General features: G+C 37.4%; 1 protein-coding gene across 1 annotated transcript; it reads left to right on the forward strand.

Annotated features, from left to right (window-relative positions):
- Window positions 1–1,646: 1,646 nt before the first annotated feature.
- glis1a (GLIS family zinc finger 1a) lies at window positions 1,647–26,113 on the forward strand. Its single transcript, XM_088014842.1, has 9 exons — window positions 1,647–2,732; window positions 9,547–9,708; window positions 12,327–12,440; window positions 15,774–15,900; window positions 17,667–17,823; window positions 20,297–20,299; window positions 24,476–24,612; window positions 24,692–24,774; window positions 25,426–26,113. The coding sequence occupies exons 1-9, from the start codon at window positions 1,860–1,862 to the stop codon at window positions 25,588–25,590; spliced, it is 1,821 nt and encodes a 606-aa protein (XP_087870968.1). The 5' UTR covers window positions 1,647–1,859; the 3' UTR covers window positions 25,591–26,113.
- Window positions 26,114–26,831: the final 718 nt, after the last annotated feature.

The following is a 26,831-nucleotide window of genomic DNA, read 5'->3' on the forward strand; positions in this document are numbered from 1 at the left end:
CCATTTTTAAGTGTGAGTGTAAACGTTGAGTTAGGGGGCAAATAAGCTTCTGCTTATTTGGATTTCAAGTGACAAGAGGCCCTAAAACAGCTCATTCTCAAAATACGCAGAACCAAGCAGATTCAAATCTCATTATCTAAGAATAATTTAGCAGAAAAAATGTGATGGACATGTTTTGTGTAGCCCATGGGCACAAAACATGTGTTTTGTGTCCATGGGCTTCCTTGAAGCATAATAGCTTCAAGGAAGCATAGTAGGTCACCTTTAAGTATCTGTTCTTTCTAGTATAAAGTTTCTACTCCACTACATTTCTATAATGTGTTGCAAAACACATCACATTCATGTCACATTCCGATTTTGATTCATTAATTTGAAAGTAATCAATGACTTATTTGAGTTAACCAGTTAAAAAAGTGACTCCATGTGGCTCAACACTTTGAAAATTAAAATATTGTTCACTATTGACATTACACAGTTGGATATACAGTGTTTTCTTAACTGTGGCAAACTGGAGTTGAAATATCTCTGAAAATGAACGGAGCCTATTCCTGAGTTAGGTGTGTCTAATGTCCTTTTTTAGGTTGACAACTTTTACTTCAAAGTGTTTACTGCAGCTGAAATAACACATTGGTTTTGCTTTGAGTTAAATAAAAACTTTCAAAGGTAAAGTCATTCCTCTTTTTATTTTCCTTAATGGAGTTAACTCCATTAAGAATCACAAGTCAAAATGTCAGCTGTGTCACAGAGGTTAAACACAATAAAAACATGCACACTATTGAGGTATTAAAGGAAATACATATGTAGACAAACTGCATGATATTCTTGTCTGTTTTTTTTGTCTGTTTATTTGTATTTTTACTTAAGTGCAGTGTTTAAGTACTGTCTCCACCACTGCAAGTCTGTAAACAAGCAGATTTCATAGAATCAAACCCCAGTGCGGTCGCTAGACGTTGTAAATAACACTTGCTGCTGAAGTCAAAATGGAAATAAGAGGCATAAAAGTCAAAGCTGCCACACCTGCTGAGTCATAACATCTCTGAAAATCCTGACTCAGCTTAGCCGACGTGGACAAATGTGTTTCTCTAGAGGATCAATCACAGCAACATCTGCTCCTTTAAGGCCGTTAGAGAAGAGTGGTGGGAAATAACTAGAAGTCTTTGTAAAATCTCCGAGTAAAATCAGAATCAGATTTATTGTGTGCAAGAAATTTGACTTTGGTTTCACACTTTCAAACTCTACAGATATTAAGTATCAATATACGTCCTTTAGGGGGCGCCACATGGAGCAGACACACCATGCATAGGCTCTCTCTGCCTCTCTTCCTCTCCCGTTACTAGTGATTATAGGCTACTAGAGCCACAAAACCTTTTTAATAATATGTGAGCTTTTATATTTTTAAAGGAAAAAATATAAAAGCTAAAATAGTAATATTTACTTTTTTTTATTAAAGGCAGGTTGTAATAGTGCAAATCAGATTATTTTTGTCTCAGTTCCTTATTTTAGTTCCTTTAGTTGACAATTAATGCATGTTAGTGATGTAATAATCTATTGAATCTCACTTTTCCACCTCCTTTTTCAAACCGACCATCTTGTTGGATTAAAGTCATAGACCTAGGTGTCAGTAAATGTCTGAGTACCAGCTGAGGCTTTTGTTTGATCAATCATTTTGTGTTGTGTTTTCCACAGCGTTGGTGACAAAGCTGCAGTTTGGAGCAAATGAGACAAGATTACCTCTCTGCAAGATGCCGTCCACTCCTCAGTCACCACGTTTGGAGGACGCTGTGGAAGGTTTTCCCTCCAGTGGATTGCTAAGGTCGGTCTAAGGTGGTTTCATTGGCAGGGTCTCTTGGCGGTCTGGTATGTGGCCCCCTGACCTCGGCCCTCCGGACATGCAGCTCACCCTGCCCAGTTTTGGGAGCGTGTTCGAGGATGTTGAGGAGCTTCAGGCGCCACTGTCCTTTGGGGGTCTCCGCCAGCCGTCGCTGCATTCAGGCGGTCTGTGCTCCCTTCCCAGGACTTCGCTGGGATGTAACCCCAACTCCCTGCTCAGCTGCAAGACAGCAGGACCCCACTTAGAAAAGACTGTGGAGGATTTTGTCATTACAGGTCAAACAGAGCTAAAAACTAACACTCAGAGGGTCAGCTGCTACCCTCAGCCCTCTCTTCCCATTTCATACATGTTAACCAGTTGTGCCAAGTCTCCATCTTTTGAATCTCTACCATCATCCGTTTCTCCTTCTTCATCATCTTCAATTATTACCTCACACGTGCCTTATTCTGATCACCATCACAAAGTGTCGTCACAACAACACAATCTACAGGAGGATTACTGTTCAATTAAACAAGAACCTCCAGATGATTTCTTGCCGTGTAAAAGGGAGCCGTTTCAAATAGCCAACCAGCAGGGGGAGCTGTTCCATCTTGGCCAGCTTCCTCGGGGTAACGATGCTCAGGACAGAAGCCAGTCCCCCAGCCTAAGTAGACCAGCAGGACCAGACCTCATGCTGGACCAGCAGGAGCAGTCGTGTCATTGGATCGACTGCAGCGCCACTTACAGCAGCCAGGAGGAGCTGGTGAGGCACATCGAAAAGGTGCACATCGACCAGCGTAAAGGGGAGGAGTTTGCATGTTTCTGGACCGGCTGTGTCCGACGGCACAAACCCTTCAACGCTCGCTACAAGCTGCTTATCCACATGAGGGTCCATTCTGGAGAAAAACCTAATAAATGCATGGTGAGTCGTCTTTCTTAGCCTTAAAAGTGGTCTATTGTGCTTAATTGAATAGGTTAGGATCAGTCTATGGGCTTTACCAAACATGTTCATTACATTTTTTGTACAAAATCCTTCGTAGGTAGTGAGATTTTAGTTCGGTCAGTTCTTCCCTTTTTGAGCTCCTTTCAGACTGAGCTGTTTTAGGGCGTCTTGTCACTTTAAATCCAAATAACATGCTGCTGGCCACATCCCCCGACTCAGCTTATACACTCACAAATGAAAATAGCTGCAAATAGATGCACAAATATACAACCGTACATCTTTGAAAAGCAGAAGTGGAGCCTCCTGCACAACCAACAAGAACACAGAAAGTGGTTTCTGGGTGGTAAGTCTACAACAAAACACTTGTTTTTTCCAGCAGCCATTGTACAGTGCATACAGCAGCAAAACCAGCTGACCAAACGTGCTGGAGCTCCCCCGAGGTTGCTAGGTAACGGGCAGAACTCGTTACCTGGGGTTGCTAGGTAATGGCGCAGGTTTTTGAAATGGCTTAATTTCCAGACTTCAAAAAATATTAACTTATTTTCAAAAAACGGCATGATAAACAGGAAGCAAGCTGGCATATAAATAATCACAAATTATACAGTAAGACAAACCCCTTCGCTCCAATAAACTCCAACTAAATCCTTGCTATACCACAGAAAATATCAATATTCTCTTAGAATTGTCATACCAGAAACTTCTTTAGAAAATATTGACATGTTCTATGAAATAAATATAAATATAAAAATATAGTGCCAATGTAAAAGTATTTATTCCATAGAATGTGGAATAGATTTTTGCAGGGTGATTTGGTTTGTTTTCTAAAACTCTGGCATAGATTATGTAAAAGTAATACCTCTAATTTTGCTTTTATTTTACTGTTAACAACAGGTGATTTGTACGTCTCCAACTGTTTCAGGGCTACAGACACATCCTGCATTCATGCATTCATTCAATAAAGCCCTGTTTCTTCCTCTCTATGCATGAGTAAGGGAAACATGGCAGAGGAAACAGTTTGATCATCTGCATGTCTAACAGACAGTCTGATCAGTCTGACACAAACGGAGACGAACTGAAAGCAGGTTCAGACCAGCCAAGCCCCGTCAGGGTTTTTAAATGACCTGACGTAAAGGTCAAAATGGGGAGATTTTGTTTGGGAGTGCCTGTTTACGCTCTCTTGTGAATTACTTTCAACATCAGGGCAGTGTGTGACCTGTAATGTCGTTAAAATGGCTCACAAAGTCATCCATTTTTAACAGTGGTTGTTTTCCCAATATATCTAGATATTAAATATAAATTTTATCAACAGTAATGAATTAATACAAACAATAAAAACCTGAAGAAATGGTAAAGCTTTTTGTAAATGATAAAATGTTCAATTTCTGTTGAGAAATCAATAACAGCCCGCCCCAAGAACATGCAAACATGTTTGTATTTCTACTCATATTATCACTTTCTACTGACTTCCATTCATTTTAGTAACCTCATTTATTCTTAACCCTTAGCCATCCCTAACCGTTACCAGTGAATTCGTAACAATGACTTTAACTGAAATTTTATTCATAACATATGTATTCCGGTAGATTCGGTTTAAAATTGCAACATTTGTTACATTTTTAGCTGGTGCGGTTCGCTTTCACACAGCACTTGATGAAACAAACCAAACCCTTTTAGAAACCTGTTTCCCTCCTTTACTAGTGGGGGCGCTGCACTAAGGACAACTGAAGGAAATGACACAAAAACCTCTGAAGAACACCTGTGTGTGACTTCTTTCTTTATGAAATGTAAACAAAAATGGAGTTGCATCGGATTTTAGTAGTTGTAGGATTTCTCTTTTGTCTTTGGCTAGACTCTTGCGTTTGTTTTGGTTGTATTTACCCAGAATGCGATGTCCTATAGTTCACTTCCTGTTTTTGGATTGGTCTCCGGTCTGCTTGATATTCACATATGCATTCAAACCACACCAGAGTTCACTTAAACCAAACCGAGACATTAGTACAAAGGCGGACTAGAGTTAGCTTTTTTGGTCCGTATCAGGGTGCATTCACACTGACCATGTCTAATTCACTTTAATTGAACTCTAGTCCATTTGTCTAAAAAGTCTGGTTCATTTGGGGTTGTGTGAATTCACAAATGAACTCTGATCTGCCTACAAACCTATGTCCCTGTTCAATTGAAGTGAACTCTGGCACAGTTTGAATTCATATGTGAACAACAAGTGGACAGGAGACCACCAAAAGCAGGAAGTGAACTACAGTGCAGGGTATTCTGGGTAAATACAACCAAAACAAACGTAAGACTCTAGTGCTGGCGGGAAAAATGACTTGTGATCTTTTGCCAAAGACAAAAGAGAAATCCTGCAACTGCTAAAATATGACATAATTCATGTTTGTTTACATTTTGTGAAGATAATAATCTGTGCCTTCTTCTGAGATTTTTGTGTCGTTTTTTTTCAGTTGTTCTTGGTGCAGCGCCACCATAGGCAAGGAGGGGAACAGGTTTTGCAATTAGTCTGGATTTGTTTGACAGTGCCGTGTGGAAGCAAATCATATCAGCTGTATCAGATGTGAAACAAAACAACCTCAGAGTTACACATTCACAACTCCCTGAACAAACCAGACTTTCCAGCCAAACGAACTAGAGTTTGAATAAAGTGAACTAAACAAGGCTGGTGTGAATGCACCCGAACTTTGTGTGGATTCATGTAGTTGAAAACCTTTCTGAAACCGATCCAGTGTGTACAATATAATTTTTTTAAACAATGTGGCAGAGAGTTTTGCTTTTATAAAGACCCGGTAACGTCTACACAAGGTCTTAGTTTGTGCTCCACACAATGAGAAACATTTTTTCTGTTTTATTCTGTATGTATTTGAAAGAAAACATTATCCATGTGTAACCAGGTCCATACATGCTCTCAGTATTAATGTCAGTGTTCAGCTTCAGTATTTTAACTTTTAAAAAAAGCACAGAGATGAAGAGTAAAGCAGACCGCATCATGTTTTAGAAATAGTACGTGTAAGGTTTCTGCCTCAGAGCCAAGAGTGTCGCTCTTCATCAATCATGTCATCAGTCATTCTCTTCATCACATCTGCAGCAGGACGACCAAATCCCCCTCTCTGAGAGCCACTCTGTTATTCCCCTCTGTCATCAGCCCAAAACTCTGATTAATAATTCATTTAAAAGGTTTCACATGCTTCCTATTTAACTGAATCACTTCATTACTCTGTCCTGCGCCACTGCCCGCTCATAAATGTATTACTCTGGATTAATATTAAATCTACATCAACACCAAAAATTATTCACCGGTCACGCTTGAGCTAAACGAATAACGTGATTTCATTTTAATCAACTGCTGTGACTTGGACATGTCAGTGAAGTCACCACTGGTGCTGCAGTGGAAAATGAATGTCTCGCATGAATGTGCTCAGTGTTTATTAACGTATTCTGAATTATTTACCAGCCTGTAATGTCGGCAGGTGTTATTCAGGCTGTAAACACTAGTCCCCAAAGAGTTTTTAAATCCAAAATGTTCCTGTTATGATTTATTGGACAGCAGTGAGAATACCGCGAGGGTACACCAACAATTATCCCATTAGCAGGAAATACCTTAGAAGAAACTTTTATATTTCTGTGGCCGGAAAAGATTGCTCACACCTCTGTTAGGTTTCTGTGAATTTATGCAGAATTGTTTTTGTACATGTACAAGAATTATGTATAACTCTCAAGAATGATGGCTTTTTCTGAAACGTATTAAAAAGTAAAATTGTAAACACAGCAGAAAAAGTCTGGAACCTGACCACTGTAAAAATATCTGTCCACTTTTAATTCTTGTATTCACACTTTAAAAAACTGAGCTAAAAATTTGTGAGAACTTTGGAAATTTGAGTCTAGAAAAGTATCAAGTTTTGACACTGTGCATCTATGGCTGTGCAAAAGAAATCAATAAGCATGTGATCAATATCAAGAAAATACTTCTGATAGAATGTTCAATAATTTAACTGAACTACGATCAAAAACCGCATAATGACGTAGGCAGAGAAAAGCCTTTAGCTGCTCAATCTCTGATGGCTAGCTAAGGTTGGTGGAATCAGCTAACTCACCCGCTCTGTGGTTACCTAGCAACAACCTGTTGCTAAGTAACTTGCCCAGGAGCTGCTTCAGATTTCGCCAGCATGACTCATAACTGCCTTAAAAAAAAACAATGGCGTGGAGTGAAAACAGAAAATAGATTGTATAGCTCATATCGTTCGTCCGTAAGGTGTAACGGACGGGGAATATACTAGTGTCCTCCGTGCCCTCTGTTCCGTTATAATGGTAACAGGTTTTCCGAGTCGTCTTTAAACGCACCATGAGCGTACACGCCTGATTACCAGCGGTAATTTATGAGGCGTCTATTCTTATATTATGTCTACGGTTACATCCTTTGCCATTTACCGTATTTTCCACACTATAAGGCACACCTAAAAACCTTCAATTTCCTCAAAAGCCGACAGTGCGTCTTATAGTGCAGAACGCCAGGAATGAAATTATTTTATGTTTGTAACACACTGAGAAGGCGATGTGTAGTTTATATTTAGACATTTTAATTTGTTTATTTGTTTTCCCGTTTCTATGTCCATGCCATTAAATTAAATTATGACACTTATTACTCTGTTACCTTGTAACTTCCATTCAATTTTATGTGGTAAGTAATAATTTGCTTACAGGAATTGAGTTTTACTGAACATTACATGTTCAGTGTTACCATTTGGCTCTAGATTTGCTTCTTACACTGCAGATTTTAAAGGGTAATTGTGTCAAATCAACCAGAGATTGGCAGCTAAAACTAGATTTTATTAGAATTTAGCTTGCTGGGTTTCCTTGGATAATTTTCTTTTAACAATTTTAGCTGTAAACTGAACTTAGCTGCAAAGTCTAGTTACTTAAATTTATCTGTATGACATGACTGAATTGATTATGTTTGTGATTTTTTAAAATAAATTGGCACTAAATAAGTAAACTTAATTGATTTTCTAAACATGAATACATTTAGCTTTACTTTCAAACTGTCTTTAATGTTTCTTTATAAGTTAATCTTTGACTAGTAGCATCAATCTGTATCTAGATTTATAAGGTAGAAACATAAGAAGAAGCTTCGTAAAAAAAAAAAAAGTTTTTGTATTCAGTGAAATAATTCAATGTATTCAGAAAGGCTACATTTTTAAAAGCATCAGTTGGAAGTTTAAAACATAAACTTTCTTTGTTAATATATGTGTTAAAGTCACGTTTGTTTTTACAGCTTTGGAGCCTCAAATCTGCAGCTTCTTGAAAGCTGGAAGTTTCTCAGGAATTCATCTGTTTACATGCGGTCTGAACTGTATTTTTATATTCAGGTGGTTTCAGGCCTTGTATTAATTAATCATCGTGATGTAGTGGGATATTTTTTTACGTAAAGACTTATTAAAATAAATGAGGTGAGTGACATTTACAGAGTCATTAGTGGGAACTAATAAAACCTGGAGTGAATGTTTGGAAGGAAAACAGTTTAGATGAAAGCCGTTCTTCCTGCCCTCAGACTCGCACCTTGAAGAGGTTTGAAGCCCTTATTCCAAGAAATTACCAGTGGTTTTCAAAAGCAAATACTCTCTGCTGCTTAATTTGTCATCTTAACAAAGTTCTTCATTATAAACTTAAGTATGAAAAATTAACTGCTGAAGGTGATGTTTGCTTCTTGTCTGGATTTAGTCCAGAGAACCACCTGTGTGCGTTTTTGGTTTATTTCACTTAATTGTGATCCATTTCCATTAAAAAGTAACTTAATTAATTGGTTCATTTGAAATATTTACTTTTTAAAACATAAAAAGATTAAAGTTTGTTTACAATATAATATCAAAGGGACGATGATACTAAGATAAATTGCTGTTTTATTTTACGTCATTTCTATGTACAATTTGTCATTATAGTGAGTCAAACAAATTCATTATGTGCTTTAATTTTTTATAACAACCAAAAATTATGTTTTTATGAGTTATTGTATGAAGAATAATATGATAAATTAAACTAATCTTCAAATTCTGAGACATTCCAGCTGTGTTTAATATCATTCAAGAGAGTTTTACCTTATAAAACTTAAAAAACATCAATAAATATAAAGGTTGTTGTGGTGAATATCCGTAGATACATATAATTATAGGCTCTATTTTGAGTTTGGAGAATGGAGGCTCTACCAATTGATCCCAGAGTACTAGCAGATTGCTGATCTCAATTTATGTAATGATGCAAACATTAATACAGCATGGAAAATAATAACCTCTCAACAATTTTCTTACTCTGTTTACATTGTTTTCAGGCTTATATCATCAACTAATGTGAATTAATATTTATTTTTTATAGATTTTTTTTAGAATCAATTGTAAATCTTATTAAATCAACTCACAAAAGCTGCAAATAATATTTTATAATAGTTTTCCATCTTATCAAACTGTCTAGCTTCACAAATAGATCAAATCTGAAGAACTGACAGATCAAATCCTACCAGGTGGTCCTAAGCAGAGAGCTGCGACATGAACAGGAGATCTGCCACAACTTTGTTTATTTCTCATTTCTGAGTGCCTTTAAATTTTAGGGAATAAAAAACTCTTCATCATAAAATTACAAGAGTACAGTTCAAGTTATTTTCCTGGAAGCAATCAAAGCACATGAAGCGCAAAAACAGTTTTTCTCTCCGATTTGTAATTGCGCAATGTAGTTGTACGCAACTGAGAATTGTCCTTTTTTTTTTCTTTCCCCTTCATCTTTTTTTTGTTTGTTTTAGTTCGAAGGCTGCTCCAAAGCATTTTCACGTCTGGAGAACCTGAAGATCCACTTGCGGAGCCACACAGGAGAAAAACCGTACATCTGCCAACATCCAGGCTGCATGAAGGCCTTCAGCAACTCCAGTGACCGGGCCAAACACCAGCGCACCCACCTGGACACGGTCAGTCAGCACATGCACTCACCTCACCAACTGCTCTGACACGTAAAGCTGCAGTACACAACTTTTATTAAAAAATGCTTTTTACATATTTATGAGACAGATAATCTGTGAAAAGATCGATTTCCTTCACCTCTGCTGAACTACTGCTGTCGTCTGAAGAAATGCATCTCTCCCGGTCAGAAACAACCAATCAGAGCCAAGAGGCGGGTCTTAATGCTGTCAGTCAACCTCGTGAATGCGCTGCTAAATGTGCTGCTAGCAGAAAACCATCTTATCGTTGCAGGAAAACGGCTATGCTAGCTGCAGCGTAACAGAGAGCAATGGGATTATAATGAGAAAGGATTATAATGGTTTTGGGTTTTTCATTGCTGTTTGGGGTGATTATTTCAGGCTAGTAAATAGATTCATAAACACAAAAATGAAGAACAATATCTACAATTTGAGTATATTTTAGTTACTTTTTGCAAAGGCATAACATAGTTCCAATTAGTTATAATTTTTCCTCATCAATTTCCGTTTTTATTTATTTCAGTTAAACAAAAATGTTTTCACAATTTCAATTTCTGTTATTTTGTCATTTTAGTTAACTATAATAAACTTGGTGAGCAGCGCCACACGCAGGGTGATTGACAGCGCTAAGACCCGCCTCCTGGCTCTGATTGGTTGGAAAAGCTCAATTTTTTCAGATTGTCTGTCACATCATAGTGATAGTTTCAACAAATACTTAAAAAATATTTTAAAATAAAAGTTACATACTGCTCTATAGATAAATATCACAACAAAAAGGAAACGATTATATAAACCTGACCATGTAAATGATAGAAAACTGTAGTTTTTTGGCTTTAATGCATATGCTTTTACACGTAACTTTATTTTACGGCTTCATATATTTTCCAAATGATAATTGAATTAGTTGAGAGCGCATTTCCAAGACACACATATAAATCCGGTTTAATTTAAAGAGCCGCTGCGCCTCTTGCTCCCCGTCTCCGCCTGATATACGGTCTCAGCTCAGTGGAAACGTTGCTCTGCAGACTTTCTGTGGATTTACTCCCAAAGCCTGCAGTTATTTTTACTCCTGCTGACAAGCAATGAGGATTTAGCTGTAATCCAGCGAATCAGAGCTCTTATTACACGGATGAGATGTCGCACTCTGTTGTTGTTACAGCAGGACCAGAAAGCTGGTCTCTCCCTCTTGTGGTTTCACGCTGGCTAATGGCGGTTTCTTGGTTGCGTCACAAATCAAGAATCAGACACTTCTGGCGCCATTTTGGAGGCCCAGCAAAGGAATGTCTGCATGTAAGTAATTGTCGAATATAAGAATAACAACCATTTTTTTAAACTTTAAGTTTAATAAAACAACTTGAATTGTGCTGGTTATTTTATGACAAAGGAATTTTTATTCCCCATAATTTAAAGACGCTCAGAAACGTAAAGTAAACAAACGACTGCTGCTCATAAAGTCAGAGACATTTGGATTCTTCAAACTTGTCTTCCTTAGATTTTTGGCGCTTCCAAATCATTTTAAACCTGTAATTATTCTCTATATTTTCCACATTTAAAGTAAAATGAGCTGACATGTAAACATTGTTGTTAAATATGTTTTTTTTTCACTTGTTATGTTTTGTTCTGATCAATTAATTTGACAAAATTCAATCATTTTAAGTAAAATATGAACGAACGGTGCTTTACTCATCCATTTTGAGTATGAAATAATGAAAAATTATAATAATTTCACTTCAACTCGCCTTCCGAGAAGCATAGAAATTTAATCAGGTGAAGAAAATGTAAAGTTAGTTTTTTTATCTATCAGTTTTATTTGTGTTGCCTTGAATTTATACTTAAATATAAACAACACAAGCATTTTAAGTATCTGAAAACAGAAAGATGTGAATTATTTAAATGTTAATAATATGAAATGTTGCTATAAAGCAAGACGTTTGTAGCGACATTTGGTTTTAAAACATGTTTGGTTTAGATGTGTAATTTATAGAAAGTTTTACTGCATCCAGAATAAAATAATGTCTGAATATGAAGGTTTTATTTTTAATGTTCGATTATTTTTTCTATTTTATTACATTTTTTTCTGCTTACATTTGTTTTTCATGAATTTATTCATTTTATTTTGTTTCATTCACACACTGATATTGTGATATGACATATTATTCAGCCGTATATGTGAATAAATGTAAATTACTGCTGGGTTTTAAATTAAACAGAGAAAGACAATTTAATTATTTGAGTTGTCTATTTAAAAACATAACAGAGATTCATTTTTATTTTTGTAACTTGCATTGTTCACTAAGCACTAATTTCTGCTTTATTTTACTTCCTGTAAACACAAATGAAGCTTTAAAATGATCATATAAATGTTTCTGAATTCTCCTCTTGCTTTTCTCCCTTTAAGCTTTCAGATGAAAGGTAAATACGCTGCACAGCGTTTCCTTTTCTGAGCACAAACCTCTCCATATTCGTCCTAAATCTTTATGTGAGACGTGTTGATGTGGATATTCTTTAATCTATAATACTGTTAATAATCAAAACTACAACATAAAGTAGCCTGTACATCAGTTTTGTTGCAGTTTTCTGATGTTTCCTTGTCGTGTTTTTGTTGACAGAAACCGTACGCCTGTCAGATCCCCGGATGCACCAAGCGCTACACCGATCCCAGTTCGTTAAGGAAACACGTTAAAGCTCACTCTGCCAAGGGCCTGCAGGAGAGAGAGGTCAAGGTACCCGCATCACTCCCCTGATCTTCAGCATGGAAAACACACAATATAACTGAAACAGAAATCAGCTTAGAAGAGGCACAAAAATCACCCATGTTTATCCATCCATCCATCCATCCATCCATCCATCCATCCATCCATCCATCCATCCATCCATCCATCCATCCATCCATCCATCCATCCATCCACTTATTCCTCTGTTCATCCATCAACATTTTAAGATTGAATTGTTCATAAATCATAAAGACAAATATCTTTTTTATTTTTAAAGTTTTAATTTTTTTATTGGCCTTTACTTGAAGCGATCAGACAGGAAAGTGGGTAAAGAGAGAGAGGAGGGGGGACGTGCAGTAAAAGTCATCAGGTCGAGTCTTGGGCTTGTGACGGCCGAGTTCAGGACTGAGGTTGAGCTTCAGTCCTGCACCGCCACCGCCGCCGCCGCCGCGCCCCTGGCAAATATTCGTTTTTATGTAACTTTCAAACAAAGCCAAGAGGCTCCAGGTCTGTCGTGCTGAGGAGATGGAGATCAGCAACACGAGGAAAACATGTTTATTATTCAGTAGGATGAAATAAAACAAAACTATTACCCAAACTCTCTGGAAGTCGGAATAGTGGGTCTATTGTTCTGCGTTATCTGGGCTTTGTTTGTTTTCTGTGGACCATGAGTGACACTGCGTTTGGTGCGTTTTCAGATGCCTTATTGGTTTAAACAGAACAACATGTGCTTCAGTGTTATGACAAAGCCAACACACCCTGCGCTGCAGTAAACCCTCTGGGGCTAAATAAAACTTTGAAACACACACTTCATAAACATTCACTTTAAAATCTCCCCACGGTTACAATATTCCTAAAGCTTATGTGACCGAGCTATTGAAGCTTGTATCTTCATAAACATTGATTTGGGCGCATTTTCTCCGCTGATTATACATGCTTAGCTCTTTGGCAGTGGCTGAGAGCTTCCTCTGTCAGTTAAACGTCTCGGAAAGTCCTCAGGGATGTTCTGTTAACGGACGATAATAAAGTAAATTGTCCTGCTTTTATTTTATTCAAACATCTTGGACCGACTTGCCTGACAGGATTTCTGGATTTTGTTCCTCATGAGGACGAAGCACAACACGAAACGAGAACCAGGCCTCATATACGTGGAAAAATGAACAGTAGAACATGAAAATAAATGTGCTTTCTATTGATCTACTGTATGTAATCAAAGTCGGTCCCTTTCAGTTGGAGCTGCTTGGGAACTGCGTGGCCTAAACACACAAATTAGACGCTGCAGCTTTTACATGCACGCTTTTCTGCTGTTACTGCACATCTGTTTTTCTGTTGTGCACCGACATTGTAAATAGCCTGCTGTCTTTTTAATGGTCAATACACATGCACATAAAATTCATTTTAAAAGTCATTACGCTCTGTTGCACATCCGTTGGATTGAGTAGAATATCTCAACTTCTGATAACTGCACAGTATGTTTTTGTATAATAGTATTACTAATCTAGTTTTTTTTTTTTTACATATATTGATAATACATTTTGACCTTTTGTGTGAATCTACTTGTCTTTATGCTGCTGATGCACCTGAATTTCTCCACTATGAGGCAGTAAAAGTATTCATACTTTATACTTTTACACATTTTGCCAAGTTGCAACTTTAAAGGAGACCTATTACTTTTCCTTGAACAGATTAGGATAAGTTTATGGGCTAAATAAAACATATTTATTAAATATTTTGGATAAAATAATTATTAGATAATGAGATCTTAGTCCGGTCAGTCCTGCCTATTGACCTCCTTTCAGAACGAGCTGTTTTAGGGACTCTGTCACTTTAAATTCAAATCAGCTGCTGTTGGCCACGCCCCCTACCTCAACGTTTACACTTCAGCACTTTACGGGTCAGATCTGGGGCAATAATGACTGACTATAATAAGGAAACTTTTCAAATATCATTTCTAAAGAGAGAAACTATCAGTGGTTCAAAACCCAATTAGGACTGCAACCAACAATTATTTTAGTAAATGATTATTCCATCACTTAAATTTCGTTCTGTATACACCTTTGTGCATGCAAAATGATAATAAAGTCTAAGTCTAAAGTCTAAAGTCTAAAGTCTAAAGTCTTAATCTAGCCAATAATCGATTAATCGGTTAAAAAAATATGCCACATTCTGCAGACCTGTGACGGCCGAGTTCAGGACTGAGGTGGAGCATAACTGCCTATGCTTATTTTATACAAAATTAGAAACAAATGCAATTAAACACAATTCATTTTAAAATAATAAAATAAATATTTTATTGCTTAAACTGCAGCAACGGAGCATTTATTTCGTGTACACTTGATCATTTGCTAGAAATGATGCTAAAAAATGATAAAAAATTCTTCTAACATCAATATGTGAAAAATTCAACCCTTTCTGCTCAACCTAATATCAGTACCGTGTATAGAGCCGATCTGTTTTTTGGATTAGCTGATTAAAAATTTGATAAAAAAGGTGCTTAATAGTTTTGGGTAGAAGATATTTGCAGACAAAGACGGTTTTATTTTTCACTTAAATGTAAAATGCATATAAGTTTTAGGTCTGGACAGTAAATCAGTAACGTGAGATAAACACGTGATTAAAAATCACTAGATAATACTAACACTAAGGAAAGTTGGTGGAATCAACCCATTCTCTTACTCTTTGGTTACCTAGCAACTCATTCTGTGGTTGCCGAGCAACAACCTGCTGAGTAACTTGCACAGCTGCAGTTTCAGGTTCTGCCTCTTTGCCTCATAACTGTCTATAAATAAACAACAATGATGTGGAGTGAAAACTGCGGATGAAAGAGGAAAGGTCACACCACCAGTTTGGGAATATTTTAAATATTTAAAGACATATATAATCAATAATTATCAATATTAGCTGATATGGAACGCTTATATCGTGGTTTTTCAGCCATATTATCCACCTCTAGTGTGTTTTTGGGCAGTTTTGGCTGAATTGAATGTGTTGTTCTTTCTTCAAATGGCCTTTTTAGAGTTCGTATACTCCAGTTAACAACTTACCCATAACTAAATTAGTTGATGATTATTTCAATAAATGATTGAACACAATTAATCTGATTGATTCTGAATATTAATATGTCACATTTTCATATTTGTACATGTAAAAAATGTTTAAGAAAACAAGTATAATCTTCCTTTTACTCCAACAACATGAAATCCCAATAAAATACTCTGATACTTGTGGCTATACCGTGAGAGAAGTGGAAAAGCGCCGTAATTACTCTCATTCCTTCACATGCAACATAAAAGCGCAGCTCCGTCGTTAAGGCCGAACATCTGCATTGTGTCTTACTCGCAGGCTCATGTGCATACCGTGTTGGAATCGGACATTTTGAGTGACTGCTTGGCGAGGCAGCATCTCCACAGCTCGGCCTGCTCCCACCAGGAAAACAGCTCGCCTCTACCAGCCTTGGATGACTTCACAGGTACGAAACAGTAGCAAGCGTCTGTGTTTACCCTCCAACAAAGAGATGTTGTAACCGCTCAAACACCTGGGCTGTTCAAGCTGCCTTTCATTTTCTCCCATCGCCTCATTCGCTCCTTTTCCGCTCCCTCCCGTCTCATTCCTGCTACCATAGCTCATCGCGCCGGTGTTTACCTTGTCCAATTACCGGGCGCTGAACGCGGGCGAGCGAGCGAGCAGGCCTCCCTCACTCCGCCCGCTCTTCCAGCTCCTCCAACGCCAGGTTTTGCGCCAAGCTCTATTTTTTCCCCTCCTTCAATGGCTGAACGTGGATCAAGAAGCTGTCAGGGATACTGAGGCTGACTTGGCAAAGGAAAGGAGAGTGTGTCCAGGAGAGCTGTCCATGTCTATTACTTCAGACTACTTGCAGTTTTACTCCGAGGACTTTGAGGGAAAAGCCTCAAACGGCACACTGCGAGCTATGTTTATTCAGGGCAAAACAAGCGTGTCAGTGTTTAATTCAGAAACAATCCCAGGAGGACTTTGTCCTTATCAGAAGTGGACAAACAGAGTCAGGAACCTTTCTTCTCAGTACATTATGTATGCTTTTTGCTGGCTTCATAAACTTTGCATGAACTCAAAGTGTTTAGGATCCAGTTTATGACATATAAACATGAAAAAAAGATGTTTTTGTATTAACATTATCTGCACAGGTGGCTCTGAAGCCTCCAGGCTGCTTCTTTCTTCAAAATAGTTTATTTCCTTGATCTTCAGCAGAAATATTGGTTGTGCAAACTGTGTACTGTTTGCGTTTGCATTAAGCCCAGTTACATCTGATCGGTCTTCTTTATTCTATCTGCTGACATAAGCTGTTTTTTAAAGGGATTTGCTGATGCGGCATTGTGATGTGGTTAATGACAGCATAGCTGGAGCTAACAGAAATACTGACGTAGCTAAAGCAGTTAGCAGTTATTTGTTGTTGTAACATCACAGAAATGCTATTTTTAGATTATGTAGTTAGCAGTTAGCACTCTTAAGGTAAAAACACAGCTAACACAAGCAGTTAACTGTTAGCTGTTAGAATAGTTGAATGCTAATACAAATACTGACGTAGCTAAAGCAGCTAGCAGTCTTTTGTTAGAATTGTTGACACCTAACAGAGCTGGACGATGTAGTTAGCAGCTAGCATTGTTAAAGTAAATAAAATACAGTTTTTTGTTATTGCAGCATGGTGGATAACTGTTAGCCTATTTCAAAGCTAACACCAGTATGGTTAATGGTCAGCGGATAACTGTTAGCAGCTAGTAGAGTTGAAAGTCAGCAATTATTTGTTAACATTGATGAAACCTAACATAAATACTATTATTAGATTAGTTAGTTAGCCGTAAGCATCATTGAAAGTTAACAGAAAAGCAGTTTTTTGTTTATGTAGCATAGTGGGCTAAGTTTTAGCTGTTGAAAGCTAATGGACAATGGTCAAAGGAGCACAAATTTAACCATAAGCATTAAAAGCCATCTGTAATATTGCTTCTAGCTAAAGTTAGAAGTTGTTTGCTCGCATTTTTGAAACCTAACTTATAAAAATTTATTATGAACTTATAATTAAATAATGGATTAATCCATTACCTGACAGCTTACAGAAGTAGTTAGACTGGAGGATATGATTTAGTTTTAAGTCTCCAGCTCAATGTTTTAAAACTAGTTTTAAACCGAATCCAAAACTAGAATCCAGTTTTCTTTGCGTTCAGTTGTAGTACGTTTCTAAAACTACCTGTGGCTCTGTTTCAGGTGTATACTCAAACCGAAGCTCGTCTCACAGCAGCAGGAACCCAGAGCTGATGCCTCCATCTGCAGACAGCCGCTCCCGTTACCCCGGCTTGGAGGGCAACTTTGATGCCAACAGTCCCGTATCGTCACTGACCAGCCTGGGCACAATGAGGGACGGGTGAGCGTAACTTCAAAAGCTATTCTTACTCGTTTAAAGATGCTGAACATTTCATTTGTTTGCAGTGATAGCTGTCGTTTGTTTTTTATTGCTGTTGTTTTTCTGGGCTTAAGCCTCTTGGATGACATGGTGAACGTCACAATATTTTAACTTTTTACTACTGTTATCTCAGATTTTTCCCAGGAAAACAGAGCACTTTAATTACATTTAATCATGCACCCAGAGGCAGGCTTAAATCTTCAAAAAGCAGAGAAAACATGGTTTACCTCTTATCCCTTGTGGTGTCTGGCAAAGGTTGAAGTAGCTGGGATTTCTTCTGCAAACCTAAGACGACTGAGCCGAATTGGATTTTGTTTTGGCATTGGGCATGCAGAGGTATTTTATGCTTACGCTAAAAATAGCTCCTCTGTGTGTCTGCACTTAAAGCAGTCCATTGTCCTGAATCTATCCCCCAAAACTGGACGCTTGAGCCAAACGCCTGCCAGGTATGTGGGATGCAGAAGAATAGACAGAGTAATAAACTTTCATCTCGCTTCTTTTTTCTAAACCTCTACGCAACTTTCAGGTTAGTTCCTGGAGATTACGGCCTCAAAACTTTGGGTTTTGAAGCTTTTGCATGTAAACCGACTTTTATTGCCGATATATTACTAGTCATGGCTGTTTGTTGGGAAATAACAGGAGTTCCCAAACCTTTCCCCAAACAGCATTAGCTTCTGACCAACAAACTCACAGACAATGGTGCAAAATATGTTAAGAAATGTATTTTTACTCATTATTTAATCATTTTTACATCCATTTAGCTCTAATACTTCTAAACAATTTTAATTTTAATTAGGCATGAGGTATTTTTCTCATTGTAAATTTGACTATGCTAGCTGGAGAAGCAAAGTAGCTCGATACATTTGACTGGGAGCCAATCAGAAACATGAACATTTAAAGAAATTGTTTACATTTATATTTTGTGATAATGACTGAAAAACAGATTCTCTTTTTTTATTTTTCTTTCATTCTGAGACCCTTCTATCGCCCCCTGGTGGTGCCCACTTTGAAAAACACCAGCCTATGTATTACAAAATCATGATATTTTCTGATTTCATGCAGTTTTTCAGCTGATTTCTGATGGTTTGGAGTTTCTTTGACAAACTTGTTTATGACTGGATAATAAGATAAATTAAGGATAAAAACAGCTGAATTTATCACATTTACAGTCACAAATGTCTCTGTTAACAAGTGTTTGAACTTTCCTGAAGCTCAACATCTACGTCACACCATAAAATTAAATTTATACATTTGAGAAAAGTTTATTTTCTACTTAAGCAATAACATGTTGTACTGTCTGGGTATTTTTGTATGAAGCCAGAAAGTATTTGTTCATTATTTGGACACTTTTAAAGCGGTAACAGATCCAAGAAGCCCAAGGCCCGTGTCTTAAAAAGTAACAAGTTAGTGAGTTCATGAAGTGCTACGTCATTTACCATCCTCATGGGCCTTTTTATTTGTATACAGACTTTCCTGAGCTTTTTTAATATTTTCTCTCCTGCCAAGAAAGAAACAACAAGGTGCATTTCTTGGACATAATAATAAATCAAGTTGGCAGAGCTGAAGCCAAATTAAATATGGAAGCTGGTTAGGTGTAGTTAGAGTTAACAGATGTACAGTTAATGACAACAAACGGCTTTGTGTATAAAAAGCAAATTATCCCCTCAAAAATGTTTTTGCCTTTTTGTCACAATTAAAAGATTAAAATTAAAAAATGCTAAAATAATAGAAAGACAACCAGAATAAATATAAAATGTACTTTCTGAATTATGATGTAATTAGTGGAAGGAAAAAAGTATTTATTACTTGTCAGATGGTGTATTAGGGCCTTACTACAAGATGAAAATGAAATTATGAGAATAAAGTATCAATATGAGAATAAAGTCATAAAAATGTCATGAAAGGTTTTATTACTCCTCATCATAATTTAATAAAGTCATAAAATTACAAGAATAAAGTCATAATAATATGAGAATAAAATAATAAAATTATGTAAAGTTGTACGAGAATAAAGTCGAAATGACAAAGAAATAAAATTGAGAATAAAATCAATATTACTAGAATAAAGTCATAATATTGTGTAAATAAAGTCATGAGAATAAAGTCAAAATAATGAGAATAAAGGAATAAAATTATAAGAATAAAGTCAATATTCGAAGAGTTGCATGAGTCTGAAGTCGTAACAACCGGCCAAATCCAACACCAGACAATCGTTTGTTTTTCCTCCAGATAACTTAACGACACATTAAAAACGGGTGAAGGTAAATCTGCGTGGCTCCAACATCATCGCGCTGTGACCTCAGCCCCAGGTTTGCTCTGGCGGGCCGAGCCACTTCGGCCTCCTTTAACACTCTTTGGGTTCAGCGGCGGCGCCGTTTGTGATGCGCCGTGTTTGTGTGTTTTGCGGTGGAGAGGAAAAAAGCGAGGGATGGAGGCGGTGGCCGGGTCGGCCTCCACACAGAAACACTGTTATGCGACTCGGAGGAAAGAGAAGAAGACAAAGTTTACTTTGCAGAAGCTCAAAGTGACACAAGACTAAGTTTGACACATTTGCATGTTTTTCTGTTTGCTCAACTACAACACAGAATCAACTTTCTTAGGCTCTTCGCTGCTTGTTTCACTTCACCGCCGTCATGTTTGACATGTTTGTGAGCATTTGTTGCTCACGTTACATTATTTCAGTGTGGAAGCCTTTCATATTTTTTCTTCGCTGTTAATTCACACAAACATTTCCAACCGTACTTCTTTGAAAAGCAGAAGTAGAGACTCCTGCACAACCAACAAAGATGCCACAAAACACAAAAATCAGAAAAATAATTTTTAGCTAATGTTAAATTGTGAAAGGTTTCATTTGTACTTGTATTAATTTAATAAATAATTCAACTACTCAAATATGCAACCATACTTCTTTGAAAAGCAGAAGTAGAGCTCCCTGCACAATTAACCAACAAAACTCGCACAAACAGCAGTAAAACCAGCTGACCAAATGTACTGGAGCTCTGCTTCTGTTGCTAGGTAACAGGCGGAACTTTCCTTGGGTTGCTAGGTAACTGCGCAGGTTTTTGAAAAGGTTCACTTTCTAGACACCAAAAAAAAAAAAAAAAAAACATGAGCTTATTGCCGAAATACAACATGGCAAACAGGAAGCAGGTTATTTATTACTCTTTGAGTTCTGGCACTTGTAGTTTAAATGCATGCAGGAGTACAAATAATCACAATAATCAGAAAGGTCTGATTAAATCCTTGATATAAAACCAGAGAAAATATGCAGCAAGTCATTTCTGGATGGTAAGTCAAGAGCAAAACTCTTATATTTCCAGCAGCCATCGTACAGCACATACAGTGGTAAAACCAGCTGACCAAATGTGGTGGAGCTCTGCTCGGGTTGCTAGGTAACGGGGCTGGTCTTGGCAGAGGTTGCTAGGTAACAGTGCAGTGCCTGTCAAATGTGATGTAACAATCAGGAGGTTTTTGAAATGGCTAATTTTCCAGACACCAAAAAACATTAAACTGATTTTTTTAAAGTTCTTTAGCTGTTTTAGAAGCAATTAAAAACAAAATGGAAGTATAAAAACGTGCAAACTGTTCATTTTACATGGTGGGTCCCCTTTAAGTTTGTGAAGAACAACTGTAGAGGGACAAATACTTTTTTACTGCAGAAATATTTGTCATGTTAGATCTTGAAAACATTTTGTTTTATTTGCCAAGACTTTCCGTTAAAATTTTTGAAATTTGATTAAAGTGGACAGCATATTGAGCCCATTATTCACTCCCAAGTGTTACCTTTCAAAAGTTGTAACTAAGTCAGTATGAGCCACTAGAAACAACGTGTTGCCCACTCCTCTTCTAGATGCACAGCGTTTACTGCAGCTGGCTCCAGTTAAAGACAGAAAAAAGTGAGGCAAGAGGGTGGTTAGCTGGTAATATATGATCAGAGGAGCCGTTTCCCTGAGGTTCTGCTGACAGCCATGCGAGGCCGGCGCGTCAGAGCGGCCGCGGAGCGACGCATCAGCCCAGCGTGGCTGAAACATCTCAGCTATGCTGCTGCAGCGCTGCAGGAATGTAAGCTGTGGAGCAGACTTTTATAGCCAAGGTCAGCGGTGAAGTTTCAGGGGCCACTGAGGGGAATGTGTTGGATTTTTGGGGCTTAGAGTCATCGCAGCACATTTAACAGTCCCACTATATCAAAGCCTACTTTGTTTACATAATCGTATACAAAGCCTGGTCTTTATTACCTCAAGAAACCACAGCCATCTGTGATTTATATCAGTTTGGGTTTCAGAAAGTCCTTCTGATTAATTTAGGCTTTTATTGGGTTTCTCCACTGAAAGCAGAGGCTGTTAAATTAAACGTAATAGCATTTGACATGGGAAATCCATAATAAAGGGTTCTGGGTTTGATAAATGGTAGATATGAAAAGAAATCTCCAAACATTTTCTCTTTTTTTGCAGCTGGTCAGATGCAAATATTGACTGCGTTTGGGCCAGAGGCCATCTGTGTGTTTGACAAAGCCCAGCTTGTTTATGAAGCCCACTAAAACCCTCCAAGGCCACTCTGCTCCCCGGGGATGAATCTGCTACAGTACATCATCCCGGAGAGAAACGCAGAGAGAGGGCGCTCTTTGAAGAGACGGGAGTGAAATACCAGAGCGAGGGGGGGGGATTCAGCTGCGTATCTCCTTTGAGATATCCAGCTGCCTTCTTCCTTCTTGTCGAACCGGCTGCATTGACTCATTTGTTTCCATGTTGAGTCAGAGTGTTTGCGCACAGTCAGCACATTCCTGCTCCGCAGCAACGGATACAGCTCTGCACAAATCATCAAGGGGTGTCTACATTACACTCTCTGAGGTGGAAAACACTTTTTACATACTGCACTGTGTGTAGGTTAAAAGTCCTGAGGAAAAAAAGATGATTAATGGCTTTCTGCGTCACTTAAAGTCCCAGGTTGGTTCAGTTTGAGCAGCGCATTTCAGTTCAACTCCATTTTCGGAAAGAAAATCTTGAATGAATAAATTTATCCGTTGCTGTTTTTCCTTTTTTCTCACTCTTGCCCTTTACATCAAACTAATTTTAATATGTAACTTAGAAATACAAAACACCATGTTTAAGTGAAAATTTCATAAAGGAGAAAAAAGTTATCCAGACCAACAAGCCTGTATGTAAAAAATAAAGGCCCCTTATGCCTATTAATGGATTTAGGGCTGTTGTAAACAGTCATTTCAATAATCTATTGATTATTCTGACAATCAAATAACAGAATAAAGAAAAGTAGCTACTTAATACACCATATCAGGGCCAATGTAGATAAGGAAAAAATTAGTATCTCAGAAATTTTCTAGAGAAAACAAGTATGTTTCTGAGTTTGTAAAGTCACAAATTTTATAGAAAAAAATGCAGGAATCTTGATATTAATTTAAAAATTTTCTAGAAAAAAAACAAAAACATGGAAATTTCTGAGTTTGAAAAGTCAGAAATTTGATAGAAAAAACCTGGTTGCCCTCTTTTGAAACTGGGAAATTTCCATGATTTTTTCTAGGAAATTTGCAACTTTCCCACTCATAAATTTCCACGTTGTTTCAACAACAACCACATGCTTACTATATAAATTTATAGTAATTTATAGTTAAATTTTTGGCCATTTGGTTCTTTGTACTGAAACATAAATGTGTTTTTATGAGAGACATGGATGGTAACATTACCCCTAGCTACAGTGAAGCTAAAGCTAAGCTAACCTACAGATAAGCTAAGTTTATTTACCCTGAAAAGTAATTTAACTTTAACAGATTTTTAAGTTTAAATAAATGGTTAAGTTCTTTTAATTAGGTTTTGTGCAGTTATGAAAAACTCTTTGTGGTTCAGGTGAGATAAATTTTATATTAGCTACAAAGCTAAGCTAGCCCAAAGCTATAAGAAGTAAAAGTGGTTGTGTTTACCTTCGAGAGAAAGTAATTTTCAAGCTAATCAGATATTTTGGCTTTAAAGCATTGGACATCACTATAAAGCAACTCAAGCAACAGCTATACAATGAATTTCTTTAATGCCTCATGTAATGTTACAGCTAGCAGGCAGTTAGCAACTCATGAATATGCTTGAATTTATCCTCAAATTACAAATACCAGTTGAATTTCTGCTAAAAAAAACAAACAAACACTATTTTGTTTCCATTAAATAGGAAAGACAATTATCAATATGTTTGTTTAAACAACATGCTTCGCCATCATACTCCCACTACTTCCTGTCGTCGTCTTTGTGATTTGCGCCAGTGGCAACATCTGGTCGTTGATCATGCACCTCATGTGATGCGGAAAAAAGTGTTTTCATTGCAGTTTTGCGAAATAACCTGAAGTAAACAATAATTTCGATATGGCCAAAAAGTTACTGGCATGTTTCTGTAAAGCAATTTTTCTTTTAAAATGTCAAATTGCACAACAATGACTACTGTCATGGCGGTATGTTTAGGTTTCTGTATCCAACTACATCAACTCTGACTAGCCTTCCGGTCCATGCTAACGATGATTAGCGTCATCATTAAAATGTTTTACCGTGGCGACAGCACGTTGCGGACCAATGCAAACATTTATATTCGGAATAATGTAAACATTGTTTTTCACCAGCCACAGATCGACACCGATGTTTGAGTCAGCGGACCTCCGGCCAGCGAGCTCCTCCTCAGAAAGATGCGACATTCAGCTGCAAGGTTTCCAGAAAACCTACAGCCACCAGCAGCCAGTGTTCCTGCAGCAGCAACCAGGTAATGACAACTTCCTCACCTTCACGCAGCGTGTTCAGCTCCGGAGTAACACTTTGGTTTGCTGCTCTGCTCCTCCAAGAATGTGTCTATCAGGAGGGAAAACTGGCTCCACCAATCAGCAACGGAGGCTTTGAAACGGCTGGCTACTTCACAAACCCATCAGCAGGTAAAACGTCAAATAATCTGAGAACTTCACAGCTTTTTGTTTTCAGCAATTACGGCTGTGGCAGATTAAACTAACTGCTAGTTTGACCTAAAAGCCTTTCTCCACAGAGGATCACCTAGTTCATAGCAGCATGTTATGGGCTTAGCCTGTTGCAATTAGTAATAGATCAATTAATCGCATGATAAATTGGAGCAACCTCAATAATTTCCATTTGCATGATTTATCTTTTTTTCTTTTCTCTTTTTCTAACAAAATTGGATAACAAAAGTCTCAAATCTGGTGCTTTGGTCTCAACTAGACCCTTTTTTCTGTTGTTTTATTTATTTTGGATATTTAAAATATCTCTTCCGGAGGTGTTGTGTCAGTTGCTACGGCAACGGGTCGAGACATATGAGGAAAAGCAGAAAATGTCTTCTTCAGAGGTTTTGTGTCGTCTCCTTTAGTGGTTCTTGGTGCAGCGCCCCCCCAGGTGAGGAGGGGAACAGCTATTTCACTGAGTTTGGATCGTTTGACTCAGTGCAGCGTGAAAGCGAACCGCAGTTTCTGAAAATGTAACAAATGTTGCAATTTTGGTCCCCAAGCAAACAGAGTCTACCAGACTATCAGGTGTGAAAGCACACTAAGAGAAAACACAAAAAAAATATGAGTTTCCTGTTCTGCTTCTCTCAGGGTTCGACTTGCTGCAGGACATGCAAGGCCAAGCCGAGGACAACTACTCCTCGTCTCCGTGTCCAGAAGACAGCTTCCTGTTTCAGAGTGGAGGTGTGGACCGCTGCCTCAGTCAGATCTACTCCATCTACTTGGATTCATGATGAAAACACGAACACGTCGTCAGTAAAGACCAAACGAAACGCAGCATGAAGGATCATTAATCTACTGTACAATGTGCTGCAGTTCCAGCAGGAACTTATCATTATCGCTCTTCTTTAATGGCTCAAACACAACTGGAGAGAGAAGGAAACTTTCAGGCAAACTAACCGGAACGGCACATCTGGTAACCACATCCAGATGTAGGAAGCAGTGAACTTTGTATTCAGAGATGACAGAAGCGCTTGTGATCTGGATGAAGCGAGTACTTTCTCCGTAATCGTCCTCCGCCTCCCTCAACGATGCCGAACTTAAACTATTGTGAATGTTTCTGGTTGCACAACAAACTGCAGAGGAGCACAGTTTTCTCTCCAGCTGGGGTCAATAACTGACAGTCAGCAGATTATAACAGAAAATGGTGACTATTTAGGGAGACAAGAGAGATTTATTACTAAAATACACAACAAAAAACAAGTATTTGTCTAGTTTCCAGTGCAAATATCTTAGTTCAGTTGAAATAAAACAAAACTATCTTACAAGTAACATTTCAGGAAGACACAGGAGTTTGTTTTAAGTCAATAATTCCTTAGTATTGACTAAAAAATATAATTATAATGAGAAATTTTAACATGTAATACAGGGAAAATATTTTGTTCCATCACTGAATAAAGAAAACAGGTGATTCAGCTTTAAAAAATGAGTTGATTTGTTTAAAGTAATCCAAGTAAATATATTAATGTTATGAAGCTGTCAACATAAATTAAGTTTGACAAAATTAATTCAATTACATGTAATAAATCAACTAATATTTATTTAATTGGACCTTCATTTTCTTTTCTTAGAAAGAAAAGAAAATCTATCTAATTAATCTATCTATTAATTAGATAGATTAATCCATTATCTATGGATTAATCTATCTAATCCATAGATAGATTAGATAGATTAATCTATCTATGGATTAATCTATCCATAGATAGATTAATCTATGGTTAATCTATAACCATAGATTATTTCACTTATAACTTTTTCATCACGATTAAGGAATTATTTATTTAAAACAAGCTCCTATGTATTTCAGAAAAGTTACTTGTTAATTTTTTCTTATTTCAACGTACCAAGATATTTGCACTACAATCTAATATACTTGGTATGATGTTGTGTTTTTGCAGTGTATCCAATGAAGCGACCGTAAAGACCGCCCATTTAAAACACAACATTCCTTCAGTAATCAATAATATTAAATTTC

The sequence above is a fragment of the Poecilia mexicana genome, unplaced genomic scaffold, assembly GCF_051168715.1.
Source record: "Poecilia mexicana isolate PSO_F unplaced genomic scaffold, ASM5116871v1 scaffold_17, whole genome shotgun sequence".
In the NCBI taxonomy this organism is placed as follows: Eukaryota; Metazoa; Chordata; class Actinopteri; order Cyprinodontiformes; family Poeciliidae; genus Poecilia; species Poecilia mexicana.